The sequence below is a fragment of the Colletotrichum acutatum genome (assembly GCF_030867785.1).
Source record: "Colletotrichum acutatum strain CBS 112980 chromosome Unknown BDZ83scaffold_1, whole genome shotgun sequence".
NCBI lineage: Eukaryota > Fungi > Ascomycota > Sordariomycetes > Glomerellales > Glomerellaceae > Colletotrichum > Colletotrichum acutatum.
This window is the reverse complement of record NW_026848995.1, coordinates 550,067-571,380: the sequence shown is the minus strand read 5'-3', so window position 1 is coordinate 571,380 and position 21,314 is coordinate 550,067. Positions and strand designations below refer to the sequence as shown.

The 21,314-nt window shown below is 53.5% G+C and overlaps 6 protein-coding genes and 1 non-coding gene across 7 annotated transcripts; 2 read left to right on the top strand and 5 right to left on the bottom strand.

Moving 5' to 3' along the window:
* Positions 1-977: 977 nt before the first annotated feature.
* On the bottom strand, positions 978-2,097 carry BDZ83DRAFT_5640 (uncharacterized protein). The gene has a single exon (XM_060503595.1). It carries the CDS (start codon positions 1,881-1,883, stop codon positions 1,176-1,178), a length of 708 nt encoding a protein of 235 aa, XP_060371864.1. The 5' UTR covers positions 1,884-2,097; the 3' UTR covers positions 978-1,175.
* A 1,443-nt stretch (positions 2,098-3,540) lies between these two features.
* Positions 3,541-3,630, top strand: BDZ83DRAFT_t5. Its single transcript has one exon. It is a non-coding gene; the product is annotated as a tRNA-His (tRNA).
* Positions 3,631-4,491: 861 nt separating this feature from the next.
* BDZ83DRAFT_5678 (elongation factor G, III-V domain-containing protein) lies at positions 4,492-5,193 on the bottom strand. The gene has a single exon (XM_060503989.1). The coding sequence runs from the start codon at positions 5,069-5,071 to the stop codon at positions 4,625-4,627; it is 447 nt and encodes a 148-aa protein (XP_060371863.1). The 5' UTR covers positions 5,072-5,193; the 3' UTR covers positions 4,492-4,624.
* BDZ83DRAFT_5804 (P-loop containing nucleoside triphosphate hydrolase protein) lies at positions 5,180-8,177 on the bottom strand. Its single transcript, XM_060505348.1, has 2 exons — positions 7,924-8,177; positions 5,180-7,870 (listed from the first exon to the last, which is right to left on the bottom strand). Exons 1-2 carry the CDS (start codon positions 7,934-7,936, stop codon positions 5,316-5,318), a joined length of 2,568 nt encoding a protein of 855 aa, XP_060371862.1. The 5' UTR covers positions 7,937-8,177; the 3' UTR covers positions 5,180-5,315.
* Positions 8,178-8,625: 448 nt separating this feature from the next.
* Positions 8,626-10,033, top strand: BDZ83DRAFT_746218 (acetyl-CoA acetyltransferase; the record flags this gene model as incomplete). Its single annotated transcript, XM_060513233.1, has 4 exons — positions 8,626-8,690; positions 8,764-8,813; positions 8,876-8,951; positions 9,022-10,033. The coding sequence occupies 4 exons, from the start codon at positions 8,626-8,628 to the stop codon at positions 10,031-10,033; spliced, it is 1,203 nt and encodes a 400-aa protein (XP_060371861.1).
* Positions 10,034-11,328: 1,295 nt separating this feature from the next.
* On the bottom strand, positions 11,329-16,420 carry BDZ83DRAFT_746217 (histone deacetylase interacting; the record flags this gene model as incomplete). Its single annotated transcript, XM_060513232.1, has 6 exons — positions 11,329-11,874; positions 11,928-13,628; positions 13,679-14,530; positions 14,612-15,230; positions 15,277-15,377; positions 15,782-16,420. The coding sequence occupies 6 exons, from the start codon at positions 16,418-16,420 to the stop codon at positions 11,329-11,331; spliced, it is 4,458 nt and encodes a 1,485-aa protein (XP_060371860.1).
* Positions 16,421-17,361: 941 nt separating this feature from the next.
* Positions 17,362-18,705, bottom strand: BDZ83DRAFT_5440 (uncharacterized protein). Its single transcript, XM_060503430.1, has 3 exons — positions 17,947-18,705; positions 17,800-17,859; positions 17,362-17,724 (listed from the first exon to the last, which is right to left on the bottom strand). The coding sequence occupies exons 1-3, from the start codon at positions 18,535-18,537 to the stop codon at positions 17,692-17,694; spliced, it is 684 nt and encodes a 227-aa protein (XP_060371859.1). The 5' UTR covers positions 18,538-18,705; the 3' UTR covers positions 17,362-17,691.
* Between the last annotated feature and the right edge of the window lie 2,609 nt (positions 18,706-21,314).

The following is a 21,314-nucleotide window of genomic DNA, read 5'->3' as shown; positions in this document are numbered from 1 at the left end:
TGTACCTCGTCAACTCGTGTACGTCTTACGAGGTTGTCTTTCTTGACACAAGTCCGCGCATGAGGCTATAGAGTATGACGCGCAAGAATGGGGAGGTTCAAGAGTTGGCATGATGGGCTTACGATAGAGTTTGGCCCCCAATGGCGTCGTCACCTTGGCGAGGAAGAAGATGGAAAAGATGAGAGCGACGACGTTGAGCTGGTCTCGATGCCGTTCGTTTTCTGATCTCACAGCAGGAAAGCAGGGGAGTAAGTAGACAACTATCTAGGCGTACGGATATTCTTTACCCGCGCCTAGCCATGTGGAAGTCAAATTAGATTCAGGTCGCCGAATGCTGTGTAGTTGAAGGGTCCCCCTTCCCCCACATGGCTTGAGATGTCACCGTGTCAAGGCATCATCAAAAGGATCCGCTTCGTCAGAATTCATCAGCAAAACTTCCACTATCCGTGCGCTAAATTACTTGTGCCCCCTTCCCTTTCTCCTTGCGTTCGCTCGCGTGGCTTAGAGTTGGGTGATCGAAACTTTACCCAGGGGGGGGGACCGCTGAGCCGTTCGCGACGACCGCCGCCGCCGCCAATGGAACTTTACTACCCATCCCGTATGGTACCCAGCGGCAATTGGGCCACCACCACCTCCACACTTTGCAAGTTTCCCGGTTCTTCTGTGAATACACTAAGACGACCAAGTACCGGCCGAGATTTTGCCAGTAGCGCGGTGGGTGCCGTGGTGTTCCGCAATGCTGCTATGCGACCTCAGTGGAGTCCTCTTTTTAAACGGTGACCCGTTCTGATTCAAAGAGACTCTGAAGGTTCATCTGGGATTGTCCCTTCTGCGTTGTCGAATAAATTAGACTGGGATGTGGGGGGGAATAGGGAAGAGGCTCCCATCTTCTGCATGCCTTTCCTTGGTGTCTTGCTCGGTTGGTTGGTACAGTACCACCGTGCGTAGCAGTAGTGGATTGGTGGTATCCGTAGTTCGAAAAGAAAAGTAGGGCTTTAGCAACAAAACGGTGATGGAAAGGAGAGGTACATCTGGCGGTGACAAGTTTGACAACGAAACAATGTTCCAGCAGCTTGTTGTTCTGTTAGTTTGAGAGCTGATCCCCGTCGGCTACAGCCGCTCCAACGGGCGTCCTTCGGTTGTTGACGTGTTGATCATGGAGATGCCAATCTGTGTCAATCTTTATCCCGTTCAAGGGGCATCACTAACAGGCTCGCATTCGGGCCTAAGTATGCAGGTGGTGCTGTATGTGTGTCTACCCCCTCTCCAGAGAAGCCTCGGTGTATTTCGTCAAAGTCCGGAATATGGTCGGTGTGTACTTGTTGCTTGTCGGTGCCAGGGTCTGATCCACTGCGAGGTGAGATGGCTGGGAGGCTTGCAAAGAATGGGCTACTATGGATACTGATACAACCTGAAGGACCGGGAGACGAGGAGAGAATGGAATGGAATGGTGAGCAAGACTGGGGCGATGTACGAATACAGTGATACTCTAGGTATAGCAAGAGGGGGGAAGAAGGAAACTCCGCACTCAAATTAGCTACTGTGGTATCCGTTGTAGATACTACAGAAAGGCACTTCAAATGCAACGGCGGGGGCTTGGCTGCGATGGGCCGGCCGAGGGATGGCGAGGTAGCTCTCAAAGAGTTCGAAGCTCTTCCCTCCCTCCCCCTTCCGGGTTCCGGGCTGGTCCGCAGCAAGCTTTCCAGTGGAGGGATTTTCTTTCCTGCTGTACCGCCGTTCGACGACCCCCGGTTCGATCGGCGTTCCGTATGGCCGGCCATGACGATTAGAATTTTGGGGAGACACGGGATTTGAGGACTCGCTTGTCGGGGAAGTCGGATCGGGGAAATCCAGGTTTTACGGCTTTTGTACTTCAGTGTCATGAATGGTTTTCCGCTGAATTTTTCCTATTGGACGTTGTATTGTGATATGTATTCGAGGCGTGAGATAATTTCCCACTCGAAACTTGTATTTTCAATGTAACTTGGACATTCGGTTCAACGACATTGGGGCAGTGCTGTCTTCCTTGCATCTGAAGTCCAGCTGCCAGGACAGAGGAGATACTGTCGTTCCCTGGACTGCGTTTGAAAAGGTCTAGCCCGCGCCGATACTTTCCCATATCGAAATCGAAGAAATGCCATCGGCCCTTTTTTGGAGGGGAAACCCAGTAACTGGGCAAAGAAGCTGCGGGATACCGCTGATCCAAAGTGTCAGAACGATTGAAGGGGGTGACTCTGAGATTGTCACATAGGTTTCGTTTTACTTCTGGGGTCTTGTCTGGGGGTGTGGTGTTTGGTTCTGCAGTGTCGGTATGGGGCTTGTTTCACGACAGTTGGATCTGCCAAGGGCATATTGCCCCCCCCCCCCCGCTCTCGAGATATGTTACGGATGTGAACATCTCCGTGCTATTAACTCTTGTCATCTCATGTCTACAGATCATTTTATTGTTAAGAAACGGCTCAACTACGGAGTAGAGTATCTGAAGGTGTGGCCATGTGGCTGGAGGCGCAGGATTATTGCGGAGTTCTTACGTTTACATATGCGTCTTCGTGAGGTAATCACATTTCATGCGAAGTCAATGACACGTCTAAAACAATGAACAGGGAAACATAATGCTTCAGAACACGCCGGGAAGAAGGATAGCACCTTGAGGGTTTGCCTTGCCAACTGCTGGCCATCAATGTTCTCAGTCACTGACGGCATCACAGGTCAAGACTATCTATCAGGGTGAAAGGGTCTACCACGCTGATTCATGATTGCAGTCTGCTCAAAGCCAAGCCCATGGATATTCATCCCACATACAAGAGCTGGTACCGAACGATCGTCATGGGCAGAATGAAACTGTATTTCGTGTTCTTGGATCTGTCTCGAGCGAAGTCAAATCCAAAGGGCACAGGCTATACATAGCCTCTTAATTACGAGTGTAACATGGTCGTATGCTCGTCGTGGCTTTGCAATATCTGCAAGCTTCATGGATTCGATTCTGTGCCAAGAAAGTCTCTCGGCATGGACTCAATACCCCGAGATTCTGTAAATTAGAGATCGTGTCATTACAGTATCCCTCACACGACCTCGATCCAAGACAAACATCAACGCAGAGTCATCGAAAACTCACCATTTGCCAGGCAACGAGGGCGCCAAGAGGGCATCCCCCAGGTTGCTAGTCTTGAAGTGAGAAGACTAGGTCCTCAACTGGACCAGGTATTGTAAGCCTGTGCGACTACCCCCAAGTCTATTTCGTCATTTGCGTTGAATTAGAGAACATAAGTTGACAAAAGCAAATTAAAAATGAATCAAAGATGAAGTCTTCAACGCAACATCGAAAAATCATATATGTAACCGAAATACTCATTGCTCAAGTCAAAAGCAATCCATTGGATACCCGATAGCTATCCATCTGCAATCTGCCTTCTGGAAATCTTTCAGTCGTAATTCGAAATCCGATTGCGAGAACTTTCCCACTTTGCGGACTCGCTAGATGGTACCCTCTGGGCCCGGGATCGCCAGCAAGGACCCGGTTTCTCCGCGTCCCGAAAATTGGCCCAGATCGTCTAGTTGGTTAGGATGATACGTTGTGGTTCTTCTATACAGCGATCCGTGTTGACGGCGGTTCGAATCCGCCTCTGGGCAATTTCCCTTTTGCACTTTTGCGAAATCCGTTCGTCTAGGTGGAGAGCATCATCACTGCCGCTTTTTGGATCATCCGGGGTCGATGGGAGTCTTGCTCAAACGCGTGGGGTTGGTAAACTCACTCGATAGAACGAACTTTGGAGAACCTGCATGCATGACTCAGAAACCACTGACTGACTGACTACATACATGCATGCCCGCTGAACATTAGAAACCTTCCTTCGTAACATCTATCATTTACATATAAAATTTCAATTTGGTGTTGGGGAATGCTATTATGAGTACCCGGGCATGAGCGAGTGCCTCAACATGAGATACAGCAGGTAGATAGATGGACACGGCAAAGCCGCACACACATTCTTCCAATGCGGGCTCGTCCGGCGCCGGACGCCGATCCGAGCCCTCGTCTTCGGCCACCGGTGCCCGCAAGATCCCCGAAGGTAGAGCACTTCCAGGATGGCAAGAGCCCGAACTCGAGGCGAGATCCCGTCAACTCCATCCCTCTCCCCCTCTCCCGAAGAAAGGATACAGAGTACACAGATCGGGGGAATCGAAACACGCCCCCCCTCTGCACGCACCATTACGCCCTTCTTCGCCTGGCTGGTCTAGACCCGCGCCTTCAAGGATGGGCACTGGAGCGGGGAACAATACAGTCTACGAAACCAGACACCATCTTTTTTAAGATAGAAAAGCGAAAAGACGCTCATTTCCCCGTTTTTCCTCAGTAGTTCTTGGTATACACGACGGCCCAAGTCCAGGTTGTCTCATGGCCGGCCCATCTATTCGCAGATGCCCACGCAAACCTCGCTGCCTCATCACATGTGAGCCCATTCGCTCTCCATTCTCTTAAGCCCTTGTTTGGCGACTTGCATGACCACCGGTCCACACGCAAGCGCCTGGCCGTACTGTCTCAACAGCCGCATCGTTAGAACCGCTGACCTTGTTACATTCCTGCATGCTGCTGCTCTCCCACCACACACTACTGAATAGCTCCTTAGTCGCCAAGAGCGCCACTCTCCATGAGGCTTTGATAGAACTCAGGCTCCAGGAAGGTGGCCACGCTTACGTCCTCGCTGAGACCCTTTCTCCTTCTCGTCTTCAGCACAAAGTCTCTGGCCGTGGCTTGTGCGCTCGCCGGCTGCAGCGGCCGCAGAATGACCTCCTTGTCGAGAGGATCACCTGGCACAATGCTCCAACTGTCAAACGTCAAGCTGACCATGGCCATACCCTTGGTCTTGATGCGCAGGTCCGTTTCGAAGCCAAAGGAGTCGATGACAGGAATCAGACCGTTGACGCGGTAGAGCGGCGTGCCGGCCACAGGTCCATCCTGAAGGACGTGACCACGGCGCCTAGCCAATGTTGTATAGACCTCTGTTGCGGAGTCCTCAGGGCCAGTCACAGAGACGGAGTATAGAGGCTCCATCAGTCGAGGGGAGGCCATCAGGAACGAGGAGTAGCAGGCCCGCCTAGAAGTGGGGATGATCTGACCGCCTCCCCGGAAGATAGCTTCCGACGCCAACGACACATCCGTGATCCTGAACTTTGTATTTCGAATGGCTGTAGCGAGCAGGTATCGTTAGCGGTTGGTTACCGGTGAGAGAGCAAAGGCTGGGGAATGGCCTGATGTGGGGACTAGATATCTGCTAAGGGCCGTGCCCCCATCCCCGGTCGACCACAGCCCCCTCCTAAAAGGCATGGTTGTTGAATGAGGTCTCGTGCGCAGAAGCAGGTTTTGTTTTGACAGGTTGGGGTAAGATGAGGGGACCATAGTCTCGCTGTGAATGCAAGCCATGCCCAAAACCCAACCCCAACCCCGGTCCCATGTGTGTAGGACCCTCCCGGGAGCTAGTCCCGCCTGCTTGGGGACCAATGGCAGGATACCAGGAAGGTTCCAAGGACAAGACAATAGACAGGAGGCGGATGCTAACAAGGGGTAAGGGAAATAAGGACTCACGTTCTTCGCACAGGGGCCCTTCTCTAGTCGCCCAGCTGAAGCCTTGGCGGATGGTCTCCTTGACCGTTGTCAAGAGCTTCTTGTCGACCTGGAGTTCTGTTAGTCCATTGCCTGGTTTTCTGAAGGTGGAGGGATACATTACCTCTGAGGGCAACGTGTCGTCCTGTAGAATGTTGGGCCCCATCTCATCGGGACCGAATGCCCAGATGCTTCTCGCTGCCAGCTTGTCCCATCCATACGTGTCTTCGAAGTACTTGGCTGTCTTGCGAATAGGGTCCTTGATCTTGACCTTGCCTGACTCAATATCTTCCGAGATGCCCTTGTCCAGCTGCTCGGCAACCATTGTGATCTTGTTCTTCTTGTTCGGCGTGATGGCGTAGCACTTGGTCGCTGACTGCTCAACGACCGTCTCGCAGAAGCGAGTTACAGGATCCGAAATCTTGATCTCCATATCGGCGTAGAGACGTCTAAGATCATGGAGCACACAGTCCATGTACAATTCGCCGGTGCCCAAGACGATGTGCTCTCCCGATTCCTCGACTTTCGTAGTAATGAGCGGGTAGCTCTTTTGAATTTTCCGCAGACCGTCAAGCATCTTGGGTAATTCTGACGGGTTGATGGGCTCGACAGCCACCTTGAGTACAGACTCCGTGAAATGTGTGACAGGCTTGAATATGTAAGGATCTTCATCATCTTCAAGCTTCGGCGGGATGAGTGTCGCCGTTTTGACGATGGAGTTGTCAACTCCACCGAGCAGCACGAAATTACCCGCCGGCACGCCGTCCGTCGGAATGTTGTACCTCGACTCTGCGATGAAGACGTCGGAAATCGTTGCCATAGCCATGTCTTCGTCGTCATCTATCGAGTATCCCTCTCCAAGAACTCGGACTTGCGAGCCAGGATGAGCTGTGCCACTTAGTACGCGACCAAATGAGTAAAAACTCTTGGCGTCTGCGGTGCTGAAAAGTTTTGTTACGTGAATCACCAGCGGACCGTCTTGGTTGCAAACCTTCATGGACTGAGCCAACTTCGTATCCAGAGGGCCAGTGTAATACTTTTCCAAGTACTTTTCCGCAGACTGGTCAGGTGAAGGAATGTGTCCCACGATCATGTCGACGAATCCTGTCGAAGGACCAAAGAACTGCTCGCAGACCAGTTTCAACAGCACCTTAGCGTCAGCCTTGTACTGAGAGGGCTTCAAGGTGATGCCGAGGCTGCCCAAGACAACCTTCAACTCCTCGGGGCTGTCGCTGATTGTGTGCGTAAAGATCTTGTAGATGGGCTCCAGAACGAAGTTGACAAAGGATCGGCTCGATCGTGTCTCTAGTGGCTTGCGGGTAAAGTTTCGCTTCTCGGGGTTGAAGTAGATATCGCCCCATAATCTCTTTGCGAAATCCTCGGTGTTGATGCCGCCGTACGTGTCTGCGTACATCTTTGCGAATGACTGCAGAGTGAAGCACCACCCCATGTCCGTGCAGGCAAAAAGAACATTGCCCTTCTCGGGGCTTATCCGTCTTTCCTCGCCCTTGCCCGGGATGGTGTTTTCAATCACCGTGTTGACCTCCTCGATGACATGCTTGAGCTTGAAGTAGGCATCCTTGGGTGGAAGCTTTAGCTCCAAGATGAGGCGGTCCATCTTGTTGACAATGAGCGTCAACGGGATATCCTCCAGAACAGCATGCTTAATGATCTGCTCCGTGTTGACCTGAACGCCCTCCACGACATCAACAACTAAGCAGACTCCATCGGCTAATCTCAGACTGGCTGCGACCTCATCAACAAAGTTGACGTGGCCGGGGGTATCCAAAATGTTGACCAGATGAGATTTCCCTTTAGAACTCGGGAGAACCAAGCTCATGGGCGAAGCCTTGACCGAGACGCCTCTTTCCCGCTCCACAACGTGGACGTCGGTGTATCTGAGCTGCTCGTCTCTCTTCTTGCCGACCCGGCGCTCGAGCCTGTCCGTGATATCGTGGGTCTCCAACACCAGCATATCCATAAACGCCGTCTTTCCGTGGTGAAGGTGTCCTGCCAATGCAACGTTCCGTATTTGATCGGGGAAGTTCATGAGGTCTGTCATGAAGCTGCGCTCGAAGAATACAGGTGGTAGGTCCGCCTCTTCGATGTTGAACTTCTTCTGCTCGACGGGCGCTATGATTGGCTGCGAGAGCAACTGCTCGTCTTCCTCTCGCACAAGGACTTCGACTTCATCTCCGTATACTTGTTGTGCCGTCGGGTAGTATTGTTTGTCCTCGTGCAGGATGATCGCATTTGATGGGCCGTCATCTATTCCCCTAGGTTAGTTGACTTCCATCGGCACAAGAGCAAGCTATACATGCCATCAATTTCCATCAATTCTTGGCCAGTTGGTGCGGGCGCCTCGCTAGCATCATCGCCATAGACGTAGTCGCCCTCCGCCCCTCGTTCAGACGCCTCTTCAGAGCCGACATCTTCGCCGATGAAGTTACCGAACCTATGATAATAATGTGAGCCCGACTACATTTCCAGCCAAATAGTGATTTTAATTACTTACTCGTCGTAAAGATCATCCATCTTGGCGTCTAGCGGTGCAGGAGATGAACTTGTTGTCGTGGGTTGCTAGAAGCCTGCTGAAATTCTAGTCCACGCGCAGCCGCGTTCCCAGCATGACGGCGGCGCAAAGTTTCTGGCAAGGCTATATTGTGGCTGAAATGAGCGTGTGGCTGAAGCTATGTCAATTGGTCGCACGGCCAACGCTAGGGAAGCAGGTACAGTGGAGCTTTTGAACAGGGGACCTCCGACAGAGAGCTACTGCGCCACAAGGTCCTAGCTGTGGACAGAGCCACCGGAGCGGTGCAGGGTCGGAGCAACCCCACCAAGTATCCAAAAAGGCGGCGAGGGGGGGTAAGAAGCAGCTCTTTCTGATTAGTGACACTTGCCCAACAAAAAACTGTTTACTTCCTTCTCTCTTCACAGTTAAGTAGGAACGGTTCCCGGCTCATCCTTGAAGAAACTCTCCTTCTACTATTCAAACCCAAACGTCCAACATATCCACCTTCAAAATGGCCAACCTTCCTCCCGTCTACATCGTCTCTGCTGCCAGAACCCCCGTTGGTTCTTTCTTGGGGTACGAAGAAGCTCACTCGACGAATATTATCTTGACCGCTTGATCAAGAAGCTAACGTCCCGTCTTCTCTCAGTTCTTTGTCTAGCCTGAGCGCCACGCAATTGGGAGCTCACGCCATCAAGGGTATGTAAATGTCTTATCAACGGTCCGAAGCGCGGGGCAAGCTAACATTTACCCCTCCACAGCTGCTGTCGAGCGAGTTCCCCAGATCAAGCCCGAGGATGTCGAGGAAGTCTTCTACGGCAATGTCTTGTCCGCCAAGTACGTCGCACGCATATATGCAGAATTATAATTACCCCTGCAATGTTTACGCATTCTGACCGAAAACCAGCCTCGGTCAGGCCCCCGCCCGCCAATGCGCTCTCGGAGCTGGCCTCTCGCAGGGCGTCGCCGCCACGACCGTCAACAAGGTCTGCGCCTCGGGAATGAAGGCCATCATCCTCGGTGCCCAGACTATCCTCACCGGTAGCGCCGACATCGTTGTCGCCGGTGGCACCGAGTCCATGTCCAACACTCCTCACTACCTCCCCGTCCTACGCAATGGCGCCAAGTACGGCGACCAGACCCTCGTGGACGGTGTCCTCAAGGACGGTCTCACCGACGCCTACGGCAAGAAGGAGCACATGGGCATGTCGGCCGAGCTTTGCGCCAAGGAGCACGAGTTCACCCGTGAGCAGCAGGATGAGTACGCCATCAAGACCTACCAGAAGGCCCAGGCTGCCACCGAGGCCGGTGTCTTTTCCAAGGAGATCGCCCCCGTCGAGGTCTCCGGTGGCCGTGGCAAGCCCGCTATCAAGGTCGACCGTGACGATGAGGTCAAGAACCTCAACATTGACAAGCTCAAGGCCATGCGCCCGGCTTTCATCCCCAACGGCGGCACTGTCACCGCCCCCAACGCCGCTCCCCTCAACGACGGCGCTGCCGCTGTCGTTCTCATGTCCGAGGCCAAGGTCAAGGAACTCGGCGTCACCCCCATCGCAAAGATCCGCGGCTGGGCCGACGCCGCTCGCGAGCCCGAGCGCTTTACCATTGCCCCCGCGCTGGCCATCCCCAAGGCCATCAAGCATGCCGGCCTTACTGAGAAGGATGTCGACTTCTACGAGATCAACGAGGCGTTCTCCGTCGTCGCCCTCGCCAACATTAAGCTCCTGAACCTCGACCCCGAGACGGTCAACGTCTTCGGTGGCTCCGTCGCCATCGGACACCCCCTCGGCTGCTCCGGCGCTCGCATCGTCACCACCCTTTCGACCGTCCTTCGCGAGAAGAAGGCCAAGATTGGTGTTGCCGGTATCTGCAACGGTGGCGGTGGTGCCTCTGCCATTGTCATTGAGAGCCTGCAATAGACGGACACTCGATTACAGCAAAATTCCAAGATTCCCTCTCCCCAAAAGTGAAATCTCGGAGCTCCGAGTTTGTACGGTCCAAATCAAGTAACTGGCAGGACGTGGGGCCGTGGCCCCGTCAGGCGCCCACGTACACACGCGCAGAGTCAGCGGTTTTGCCGCATGTGACGCCGGTGGTTGTGCAGACTGCAGAAGACTTGACGCACATCACCTTTTTTTTTTGGTCTCGCGTCATGGTACATGAGCCGATGGGCGGGCTGCAAGACTACTGAAGGAGAAAAAAAAAACCTCAAAAGGACAAAAAAAGACAAAAGTATACCAAGTTTTAGATATAGCGCAATGGGCGGCCATTGCAGATCTTTTTACCTAATATCACGAATCCGACGACCGCAGAAACTTCTTCCTTACCACACCCTGCCTAGAGACAAAGACCACAAGTTCCCACTCGGCTGCCGTGATTTGCGTCTTTTTCTTGCGTTTTCTGCACTTCCTCATGCACCGTTCTCGGATAGATCCTGGGAGATTTGACTGATTAGATGATCTGATAAGATCCACTCACGTTACATCTTCGGCCCCTCCTTACAAAGAGTCTACCGCAGAAGAGAACTGGAACTGTGGCTGTGTCGATTCCCCATTTTCTGCCATACCTACTTTTTACGATGTGAAGAAGAGACTTTTGCGGCTTCGTGCATACTTAACGCGGTTGCCGAAGCTTCGACGCGGCGACATCGGCCCCGTGGGTGTGGGACTTATTTCGCGCGCCCGATGCCATGTACACAGGACTTTTGAAGTGACAAACAGGTACAAAATTTGTCCAAACTTTGCTTGCAAGACCTTTTTATTTTGCGCAACTACAATTATTGTACATTCGCAGGAAAGAGAAGACTGAAAAGAGATGAGTCGCAAAAAGAGGCGCATCTTACCCTCTCTCATGATGAGTATCCGCGAAAAAGAGATGGAACCTCTGCCAATCCTCTCCACTCTACTGTTTCTGCAATCAGGTCGAAAAATAAAGAAAAAAATGAAGCCATCTAACGCCGAACCTTTCCCACGCCGTTCCCATGCCAACCCGTCCCAACGATTCTACGATCGCGGTCAGGGCATCAAGAGAAGACCAAATCCATGTAAAGTTGGGGTAACATGGCATGCCATGCCGCTCTGCACCGCTATGCCGCCTGGTATCTTCGTAATTGTGAACTTTCAGCCTTTGCCCATCTTGTCTCCGATCTCACACATGTTGCTGTCTTCATTGTCCGCGCCGCCAAAAACGCCGGTTCCGCTGGATCACCCCTTCACTACTCTGCGGTGTCCATGGCGTCCCCTGCGTCCGAGGTGGGTGCGATGCCATCTTTGAGCCACTTTGACCATCCCTCATTGGACTTTTGGACGTCGGACTGGCTCATGCCCTTCATCCAGGGGCTGTTGAAGACAAACTTCTCGCGAAGCTTCGTGTCACGCTTGTTGCTCGCGTTCTTGAGCCTCTCGAGGTGTCGCTCTTGGCCTTCCTTGTCCTTGGGAACGTTGTCGTAGACAAAGTACTCAGATGTACCAGCCTTCCACACCATCTTGCTCGAGTTCAGACAAATACTAATGGAGAGGTCTTCATCGAACGAGATAGGCTTAGGAATGTGGCTGTCTTCGAACTTTTCGTCACTAGAAGGAAGATTGCGGGCCAACACTGTCTTTTGGAGCTTGTGCCGTGGCACGCCTTCTGTCGGCTCGACTTGGATGAAGGACGAGATGTAGTATTGCCAGCGATCTTTGGCCTTCATCTCATCCATGTAGAAGGTGGTGTCTTCACGCTGTAGCCAACGGACCGAGGCTTCGGATTTGAGCGGGAACTGTAAAATATGTTAGGAACAGGGCAAAGGCATTGATGTCTAGTGAAACTTACCCAACAGATGACAAACATTTCGCCGTCCTTGACGCACTTCTCTGCGTATTTGCGGGCAGCAATCTCTGACTGGTAGTTTGTCTCCTCCTTCTCCCGGCTGTGGAGGTACTGCTGAATGAGGTCCGGCGTCTTCTCCTTCGCGTCAGTGCTGCTGCAGGTGAGAGCAAGACGGCACAGAGTCTTGAGGAGATCCTGGATGGTGTACAGCTTCCAACCGCTCTTAAGGTAGTAGTGGCGTAGAACATCCTGGTACCGGACCTCGTCTATATCGCCAGTGATGTATTCCTCAACAAGCTCAAGGGTCTTCGGCCAGAAGCTCTCAGGGTCGTCATGAGGGCCGAAATAGTTGAGGGTGTTGTCGGCCAAGCCAATATCCTTGGCAGGACGAGGTCGGTTGACGCGATTAACCTCTTCGACGACGCTCTCCTTGCTCTCCTTAACATCTCTGAGACGGGTGTAAATCGTCTGGAACACGTTGAAGAAGACGAAGATGGTTTGGTTGCAGAAGAAGTTGTGCCACGGCCGCGAGAAGAAGCCATCAGCCTTCAGTTCGCCATCAGCGGTGAGGAGAGCATCGTCCCCAGTCGTGACTATGGGCTGCGGGACAATCGGCATCCAGCGGTCATTAGACACGTCGGGGCCAGTGCCATCCTCGGGAGCATCGGGCATTTCTTCCTCGTTCGCTGAGCCAACTTCGGGTGTCGTCTCTTTGCTGCCAGACGCCGCGCTTCCCTCCTTTTGCGCACGCGGCTTAGAGCCGTTGCGGCCAGGATCGAGCACGCCACGGAGTAAATCACCCCTTCTACCGGCACGGCGGCTGCGACCGTTGGTCAGTTCGGTAGGGATGGCCTCTTCAGTCTCATCCTCTTCCGATACATCTTGCAGCCTCGGCAGACGACCCTCCAATTCTTCCTCGGGAATATCGAAGAATGCAGGGATGAATGTCTCGAAGAAGTCGGCAATGCGCTCCTTCTCTGGCACGCTATGCTGACCACTGCTGACAGTGTAGAGCATCATCAGACGAAGCAGCTCAACGACAACCTTTTTGTCGTTGAAATCCCAAACCAACTGATGACGCGGGGCTTTGCCCTTCAAGCTGCGTTGGCGCCTCTGCTCCTCAGCCTTCGTCTTGATGACGTCGACAAGGTGTTTAGCTGAGAGGTTCCTCTTGTCGGTCTGCTTGACGAGAATGCCCATATGGTCGAGACTCTTGAGGTGCATGTGCTCAACTTGGGCATGCCACACCTTCTCCCATTCACGCTGCGAGAAGCGCCATTCCTCATCCTTTTGCTTCATTCTGGTCAACACAATCGGAACTACATTCAGCGGGTTGCTGAACAAGTCGTTGACGACCTCGGGACCCTTTTCACCATAAATCTTTTTGCAAACACGCTTGAAGACCGAGGTACTGTGTCCAGCCAAGGCCTGCGGCATCTGGAAGTGCTCTCTCTCCGCAGGCGACATGACGCTGATTTGCTGAGCGACAGGCTCCAGGAGCTGGATGCACTTGAGGTTTGCCTCGATATTGAAGTCGTAGTCGTGGCGTTCTTCCTCGATGCGATGCAACCCCTCTTCGAAGCCGTTCTTACGATGAGCGACAAATCCAGAATCTTCGGAGGCCCAGGTTGGGTGCGACGCCCAGTCGTCGTTCAACACGGAATTGCAGAGTTCATCACGGCCGCTGCAAGGCTTGAGACGCTCCTGATTGATGGTTAGCGAGCGCAAATAAGACACAAGTGTGGCTGACATACCCTCTTGGGAAGAAGACGATAACTAGGCCCATAGCCTCGGCAGTTGCTCAATGACACTTTGCCGCTAGGAGGCGCGGGTCTGTTATCGACGATTTCGTCATGCGGCTCGTACTTGAGGAACGCCTTCCAGAAACCCAAAAGCTCAGGATTTGCGGCAAAGAAGACGCTGCCCTTGTGAAACACTGTGTTGCGGTCGATGATGGATTGACTGAACAAGTTGCAGACTTTGAGGAACTCGTTGAATGACGTCTTATTACTCAGGTACTTCTTGACCTTCTCGAAGAAGGCGATCTCGTCAGAGTTCGAGGTGGTCGACGTGGGAGGTCCCAAAGGCTCTGGCAATATCGGCGTCAGTGTCGGCTCGACCGCGGGGGCATCAGAAGCCAGCGCCTTATTATGAGACATCTTGGTTCGCTTGTTGTTGACGGCGGCAGGAGGAGCAGCGCCGGTAACAGCTCGGTTGGCCGAGACAGCAGCCTCCACAATGGGCGGTGCAGGAACGGGTGTCTGCTTGTCAGTTCTAGGTCGCTTCTTGTTGTTCTCTTTGGAGGCACTTGGAGGAGCAAAGCTTCCCAAGGGAGGCATCTTCTGGCCGCTCATAGTCGGCTGAGGTGTTTGGTTAGGACCAGGGCCGGGCGGAAGCTCATCGCCAGGTCGTCCGGGTGTTCCCTTTCCTCCTTGTCCGGCTGACTCGGGCAAGAACTGCTTGAAATCTTCGAGTAGGTCAGGTGCAGTGTGGAACAAAGTCGTGACTTGGGCGTACACGTCCTGGATCGGTTTTTGTTCGCGCTGATAAGTCTGGAGAATTTCAAGGAATTGTTTGTAAATCTCAGGCTTATCCTGAAAGCGATTCTGCGGCGTGGTTAGTGCGCGAGGCCTCAGACTGAAGCGGGATATGGATAGCAAGAAAAAAAAACCTCCAGTTAGACTGACCTTGATTTTGTTCACGTAGCTGATGGCATGGTTGAACTCTACCGGCCCACGGCGCTCCAGGTTTGCCTGTTGTTGTTGCTGGTTGGTCGCGCCGTTCAGATTTGCGGGTCCCGTTACCGGAGTAGGGGTCTGCGCATTGCGAGGAGGCTGCTGCGCGTTGTTCGCGTGGGCAGCGCCTTGCGCCGGAGGGCCACGCTGTTGATTTCCACCAGGACCCTCGAAAGGCGCGACGTGACCCTGGTTCATAAACGCAGGCGCACTAAAGTTCGCTTCGGGACTCTCGATGCTGTGCTGTGGTTGCTGGGGCGGGGGCGGTTGCTGTTGTTGCTGCTGCTGAGGCTGCTGTTGCTGCTGCTGTTGCCAATTATTTCCGCGCTGAGGAAAGAGCGGCTGGGAAGCACCGTTAGGGTGTGGGTGGCCTTCGACCTGCGTCCCTCGGCCGGCAATGGACTGAACAGTTGTGCCCATTGGGGTGGTGACCCTGATGGTGTTAGGGTCGTTGCCAGCGCCGCATTCAATCCGGTATCCTGGGGGTAAGAAGGTATTGAAGCCCTGGATCAGGTTCGGATGACCAGCGAATAGCTCCGAGACGCGATTGATGACCCCGGGAGTGTCAATGCTGCTTTGGTCAGTTGTGTCACCTGAACAACGGATCAATCACATACGCCTGACTTTTGAAGTCTTTCATAATGTCGAGGAACCGATTGTACACGTCTGGCTGGTCGTGGAACTGTACCTTGACCTGGTCAAGATACGTCAAGGCATCCTACCATTCATAATTAGCTCTGGCCAATGACAAACAAAACATTAACCCAAAACCAAGCTTTACTTTGACCATGATGGGCGTATCCATGACCGTGGTCGCATTTGGTTTGCAGGCTACAGAGAGGAGGATTTGATGTGCATGGTTCTAGGGGGGGGGGGAATTGGGTAGATGGGAAGATGATGAAGACAAGGCGATGCGCAAATGGATGTAGCGAGATGGAAGGACGGAATATGCACGCGGGGCGGCACTGCATCCTGCCTGGGCAACATACGCCGTATCGGCGCACCAGCCCACATCGGTTTCCACTTTGGATGCGTCCAGCCACAGGCAAGAGCATCGGCAAAGGGTTTGCGGCTGCCTCCTTCTTCATCTGACAAAATTACAAATGACTTATTTCAACTTACGTTCAAGATGGGTTGTTGGCCTTGGGCAATTCCGCCTTGGCCTTGTTGACCTGGCGGCCCTTGACTTTGACCGCCAGCAGCACCGGGGGCGGCGCCTCCAGTATTTCCACCACTGCCACCGAAAGGAGGCCCTTGTTGCATCGGAGGTTGGCCCTCGCGCTGCTGTAGCGGCCCCCCGAAAACAGGTGGACCACCGCTGGCAGCGCCTAGGGAGTTACTGGGGGGGACGGTCGTGTGCGGGATCGGCGCGAACATCTGATGCTGAGTATTGGGATTGTTCGGGCCCCCGTGCGGCGGAGGTCTACTGTTGTCGGGTTGAAGGGGGCCGCCAAAGTTGGCGCCAGGCCCTGAGGGGGCTCCGAGAGGCATAGGAGGCCCGGATGAGCCTGAGCCGTGGTTTGCGAGCAGGCCGCCGGGGCTGTGGATTGCGCCCATCGCGCGAGATGCGACGGGCTGATGTATGGGGATAGAGCCAGCATTGCTGTGATGGGGAGGGCCGGGGGGGTAGCCATCTCGGCGACGTCTCTCGGCTTGTTCTTGTTCGCGTCGTTCCATTTCTTCGGCTTCTTGGAGGCGGCGACGATTTTCGGCCTCGCGCTCGTAGGCGTCCACCTCGTCAGCGGGTTTCCCGCTCATCATCCTGAGATCGATCGTCCTCTTCCACTCCGAACGTTAGCGACGCGTTGGCATATAGCATAGAGAGGAGGTAGGGTAGAGAGGGGCTGTCCTCAGTTGCGCCTGAAGAGTCTGAGGAGGGTGGCTGGACTATGCAACCGCGCAAGCTTTGCGTCGCCCGCCAGTCCTCTGCGACCGAGGATCGTGTCGGAATTGAAGACACTTACAGACTGATGCTACCAATGGTATGATGTCTACATGGGGATCCAACGTCTTATCTCAGATTAGAGTATCGTAGATCTACGAGGACGTCACGTAGGGAAAATTCGTAGTGGTCTCCAAGCTTGGAAGCTGCCGCTCAAACCCCTTCGCGGCTGATTGGAACGAAGCCCCCAGGTGCGGCTTCTTCCGCGTATCACGTGAAGATAACAACCTTATCTCAAAGGTCCGCTTTTTGTATCCAAATGGGGAAAGCAGCCTTTCTTCATCTGATGTCGCACCCGACAGCTTATTGTTACAGCTTCAAACTCGAAAATGTGAGGGTTCCTATTGCGCCTTTGCGATCACTTATAGCCTGGTCGGGCTGTTTCTCTGTTGCAAGCTTGGGTAAGGAAGTTTCTTGGCTACGTTATTAGTTCATTCTCATTGAATAAAGCGAGATGATGCTTCACCTAGATCGGTTGACTGATACGAAAACCTCGAGCTCTAGGTTTTCGGGTCACCCTATAGACAGGCAGAAAGGTGTTGAGCCGGGTTCGCACAGTCACTGATTCTGCAATCTAGCTCCCTTAAGGAGTTTCTGTTATATTTCAATACGTGATCTTCCCTTCTGCAATTCATGAGTTCTAATCGATTCCGATTGACTGTCTTCACTGTGTGCCTTGGGTAGGTGCCTTGGAGAAGAGAGCAATATTATACGTCTTGTATTCCGCTTTGCCGTTTGGGTATTCGTTTACCAAGTATTCTTCGTTCATCATCCATCTACTACTCATCCACGCTTCAATTGCCAATTCATCACTCAAAAGCAAAAAGCAAAAGCTCAGCTCCCTATAGGGAGCCTACGAAAGATCCGAGGAGACTCTTACCAGCCTCAGGTGTAACTATGCAAGGATTTTTACAAGTAGAAAACGGGACTCGAACCCGTGACCCGTGGGAGCGAGGCAATTCAGAACGAGCTGACATTCCCCGCCACACCACGGGCCTTGGTGATGATAACAAACAAATTTGTATCCTATAGAGGGTATGGAGGCGGCAGTTCCAGCAGGCCCTCGCTCATGGCTCATAGGGAGGTCTCCCTAGGCATAGTTCCGTACCTCCTTGATAATCCACTATTTGCAATGGTCAGTCACAGTCCGACAAGGTAAACCATACGGGCTGTTAAAGAAAGCATTGGGTTCACATACCACTTCGCCATTGGCAACAGTACTCGCTACGCTTACAACCTCAATATTGCCAGGCTGAATCTACTCCATTTGTCAGTTTCCCAGTGTCGACATAAATTGATCACAAATAAGAAAAGAAGAGAAAAGGACAGCATGGCATCGACTTACAAATTTGGCACCATCCTTAGTCTCCCACCACACATCCCTATCATCGCCAATCGTCTTGGCCTTCGTCTTCTCGGGCCACGGACTCACACCAACCATGTGCGCCTCAACGAACCGCTGAATGTTCCTCTGCGCCTTATCCCTGCCGTCGTCACCCTCGTAGGCGTCGGCGCCGAGCTGCTGGTAGTCGCGGGGATCCTCCCACGGTTTCCGCGGCAGCCTCTCCACGGCCGAGTTGAGGGGTGCCAGCACGGTGGTATTGCGCCCTTGGTCATCGAGGCGGCGCGAGGCGGATTCGATGTCGCGCGTGAAGCCGGCGAAGACGTTGATGCTCCGGTCGCGGCCCATTACGTCGGAGAGCCTCACGCCTCCTCCTCCGTCTTGGCCCGGGCCGGAAGAGGAGGGGGGATCTGAGGGCGGCGGTGGTGGCATGGCTGGACCGGGGGCGGGGTCTACGGATTCTACGATGGGTTTCTGGCGGAAGAAGCGGGGTGCGTATCCGTTGAGGCCGGAGCGTTCGACGGGGAGGGATCTGAGCTGGGCCGTTACTACGGTGCAGGTCAAGAGAAGTACTATGGCGGTGGGCCGTCTCATTATGCTTCTTGTTCTTTGGGATTGGGGAATTTGTGTATTGACTCAAGATTCCCGTTGGCGCTGTTCAGGAATGCAGCAATGCAGTCGCACTTGCCTTGGAAACTACTACACTGCTGGCGCGCGTCACTTTCACGTCGCATGCGGCTTCGCGGCCTTGGATTTTCCCCACGGGACCAGATTTTTGGAAATCTCAGGGCGACGATTGGCTGCATGATAGGATGACATCACCCATGCTCCGATGCTGCGCAGCGCGGTGCTCTCCGTCAGCAAGAACACCTGCGACTCGATTGTGGTAAGGTACCTTGCTTGCTGTAAGGCATACCAAACCTACAGCAAATGTGCAACCGCTTCACACCACGTGATGCTCGATTAACGAGGCAAGTCGCAAAACGCTTCCTTTCCGAAGATGCCTTCACGATGCCGAAGCGAGTTCTGTCTTTCGTTCCTGCATTCCCGACGGATGAGCGCACTCGCCGAGATACACCGAAAACGGCAGCCCATTACCCCTAGGTATTCTCTACTGTTTCCTCCGGGGCTCTGGGGCCTATTTGTCTCACAGAAAGGGGAGCGATTGCGGAGACGGGCAGTCGTTCCCCACACGTTTCTCAATCCGCGGGTTTCCCTCTGGCGCAGGTGAGTTGAGGTGAGGATGTGCGAAACGGCAGTCGGGGCAATCGGGAATTATTGCTGCATTTGAATGAGAAAGGCTGGCTGGGAGAATCCTATGCCTCAGCAATCAGCGACAAAAAAACGATGCATGGCCACCACTACCAATTGTACCAATAGTTTAGTTTTTGATATCCTCAGTGATCAAGAAAGCTTCTCATGAATCATGAGAGGTTGGATTGGAAACCAAGTCGACACGATAGGTGGCAAGTTTCTGTATGGGGGTTTTTAATGGTCAAAGAAGTTTGAGCACCTGACACATCTAGGCTTTTGCTCCGTCCTGCCGCTTTTCCCCAAAGAATGCCCCCTTTCACATGCGAAAAAGGATGTACGGCCTGGGTTCCCCAGACCAGCCCAGTCAGCCCAGCACCAGCCCCCAAGCATGACTCCAAAAAAGAAGTCCTTGGAGCCGGAAATGGCCCGTGAGAGGAAGGGGATTTGTACTGTATTACTGTGCATTCGACTATATTCGTACGAGTGCGGAGGAACAAGCTGGACTGGAATGCAGGCCGAAAGTGGTCGCCCAGCAGCGGCTAGGTAAAAGAGGGGACGGCAATGCGAGTAGATCCTCGGTCAGGTGCTAAAAGTTCCGGACCGGTCAATCATCTGACCTGTGCCTCTTGTGTGGGGGATTAGGTGGGAGGGGGGCAAGTGAGACTACGGTAGGTACCTACAGTCCTACACAGTACGTGGTGGCTATGCCTCTCTTGCACGTAGCTTCGCTCGTGAAGATTGAAGATTCGACGGCGCCTTGAGAATTGCGCTCGACCAGCCGCAGCCTCGATGCAGCCGCACAGTCTTGAGGGGCAGAAGGGGCTGGAGAAGGGTTTTGGAACGTGTCCCATGGCATGGGGCATCGCAGGCGGCGGGTTTGTGCCCGTGAAAAATGTCGATTACCCGTTCACCTTGTTGACACGAGGCATGTGGTACGCACCCAAGGTTGTGGGGAGAGCGGGAAGGCGACGGGACGCCAATTGCTGGTTAGAGATTTGACGGCAGACGTTTAGTTTTGGTAGCCTCTCAGACGGGAAGACAGGCGGTTCGAGGTTCAGTCAGCTGCATGAGCTCGAGTACGAGGGTAAGCCCGTGACCTTGGGATGCACCTTGAGTGGAAGTGGTAAGTGAGCGGCCTTCACATGTCAGAGGCAAACGATGGACGGCTCGAAAAGTCCTGAAACTGTCACAAAATTCTTCATAGCCTTTTTCTGCGGCGGCTTACTCCAACAATTTGACTCGTGAAAGTGCACTTACCTACACAGTTGGAGCTAAGGCGTGGCAGGTGAACCGGTCTGCCGTCACTTCTCGCGAGAGAGCCTCAAGTGCATCTTGTGAGGTTTTTGGGTCAAACGGCTTCAACATGTCTACTGTGTAATGCCCCCTCTTCCGTTGGTCAGTTCGGTAAACGGAGCGTAGAGGTACCTCAGTAATAGACGGGGAACCTTTAGTAGCCAGACGGGGAATTCGAGACTTTTAGAACATCCCCCACAGTTTCCCCCAGTTTTGCAGGTCGCGGTCCACCACCGAGGAAAGCGAACGCGGGCCCAGTCTCGGCCAGAATTACTGCGAGAAGCCAACGAGTGTCTGGGGTCTCTTGATGCTAGAGGAGCAGTTCAGTTGCAATACCCTCCGCAGACCGGACGCAATTGCCTGTTCGTAGTTAATAGACACAATATGGAGGAAACTTCTCTCACGATGTGCAATTGGGGAAATAAACTGCACATGGAAGAGAAGACCAATTGATATTCCATCTCTCTCGTCGCTCTCGGCTTCCCCACACCTGTACCTAAGAAGAAAAAAAAGGTGTCCCATTGTTCCTCGGACCACTGCCACCGCTTGACCAAAAGGCTCATTCTTACTGGTACGTTCATCTGACTCCCCCGTTTAGTGATGCCAATTCTCCTCCCCCAGGGCCCCAGACCGTCCCTTTCCCCGACCCCCAACTCTGAGTCTCTGACCCAAACTCGGCCCAAAACTCACTAGCACCGCGGGCAAGCCCAGTCGTGGACTCGTGTGCCATGGAAGTCCCCAGTGCGAAGTTGCCCCCCCTGGTTTCTGCCTTTCCCACCGGCGCTTCGACCTCGGCTCACGAATCGCCGTGTCAGCGACCTTTC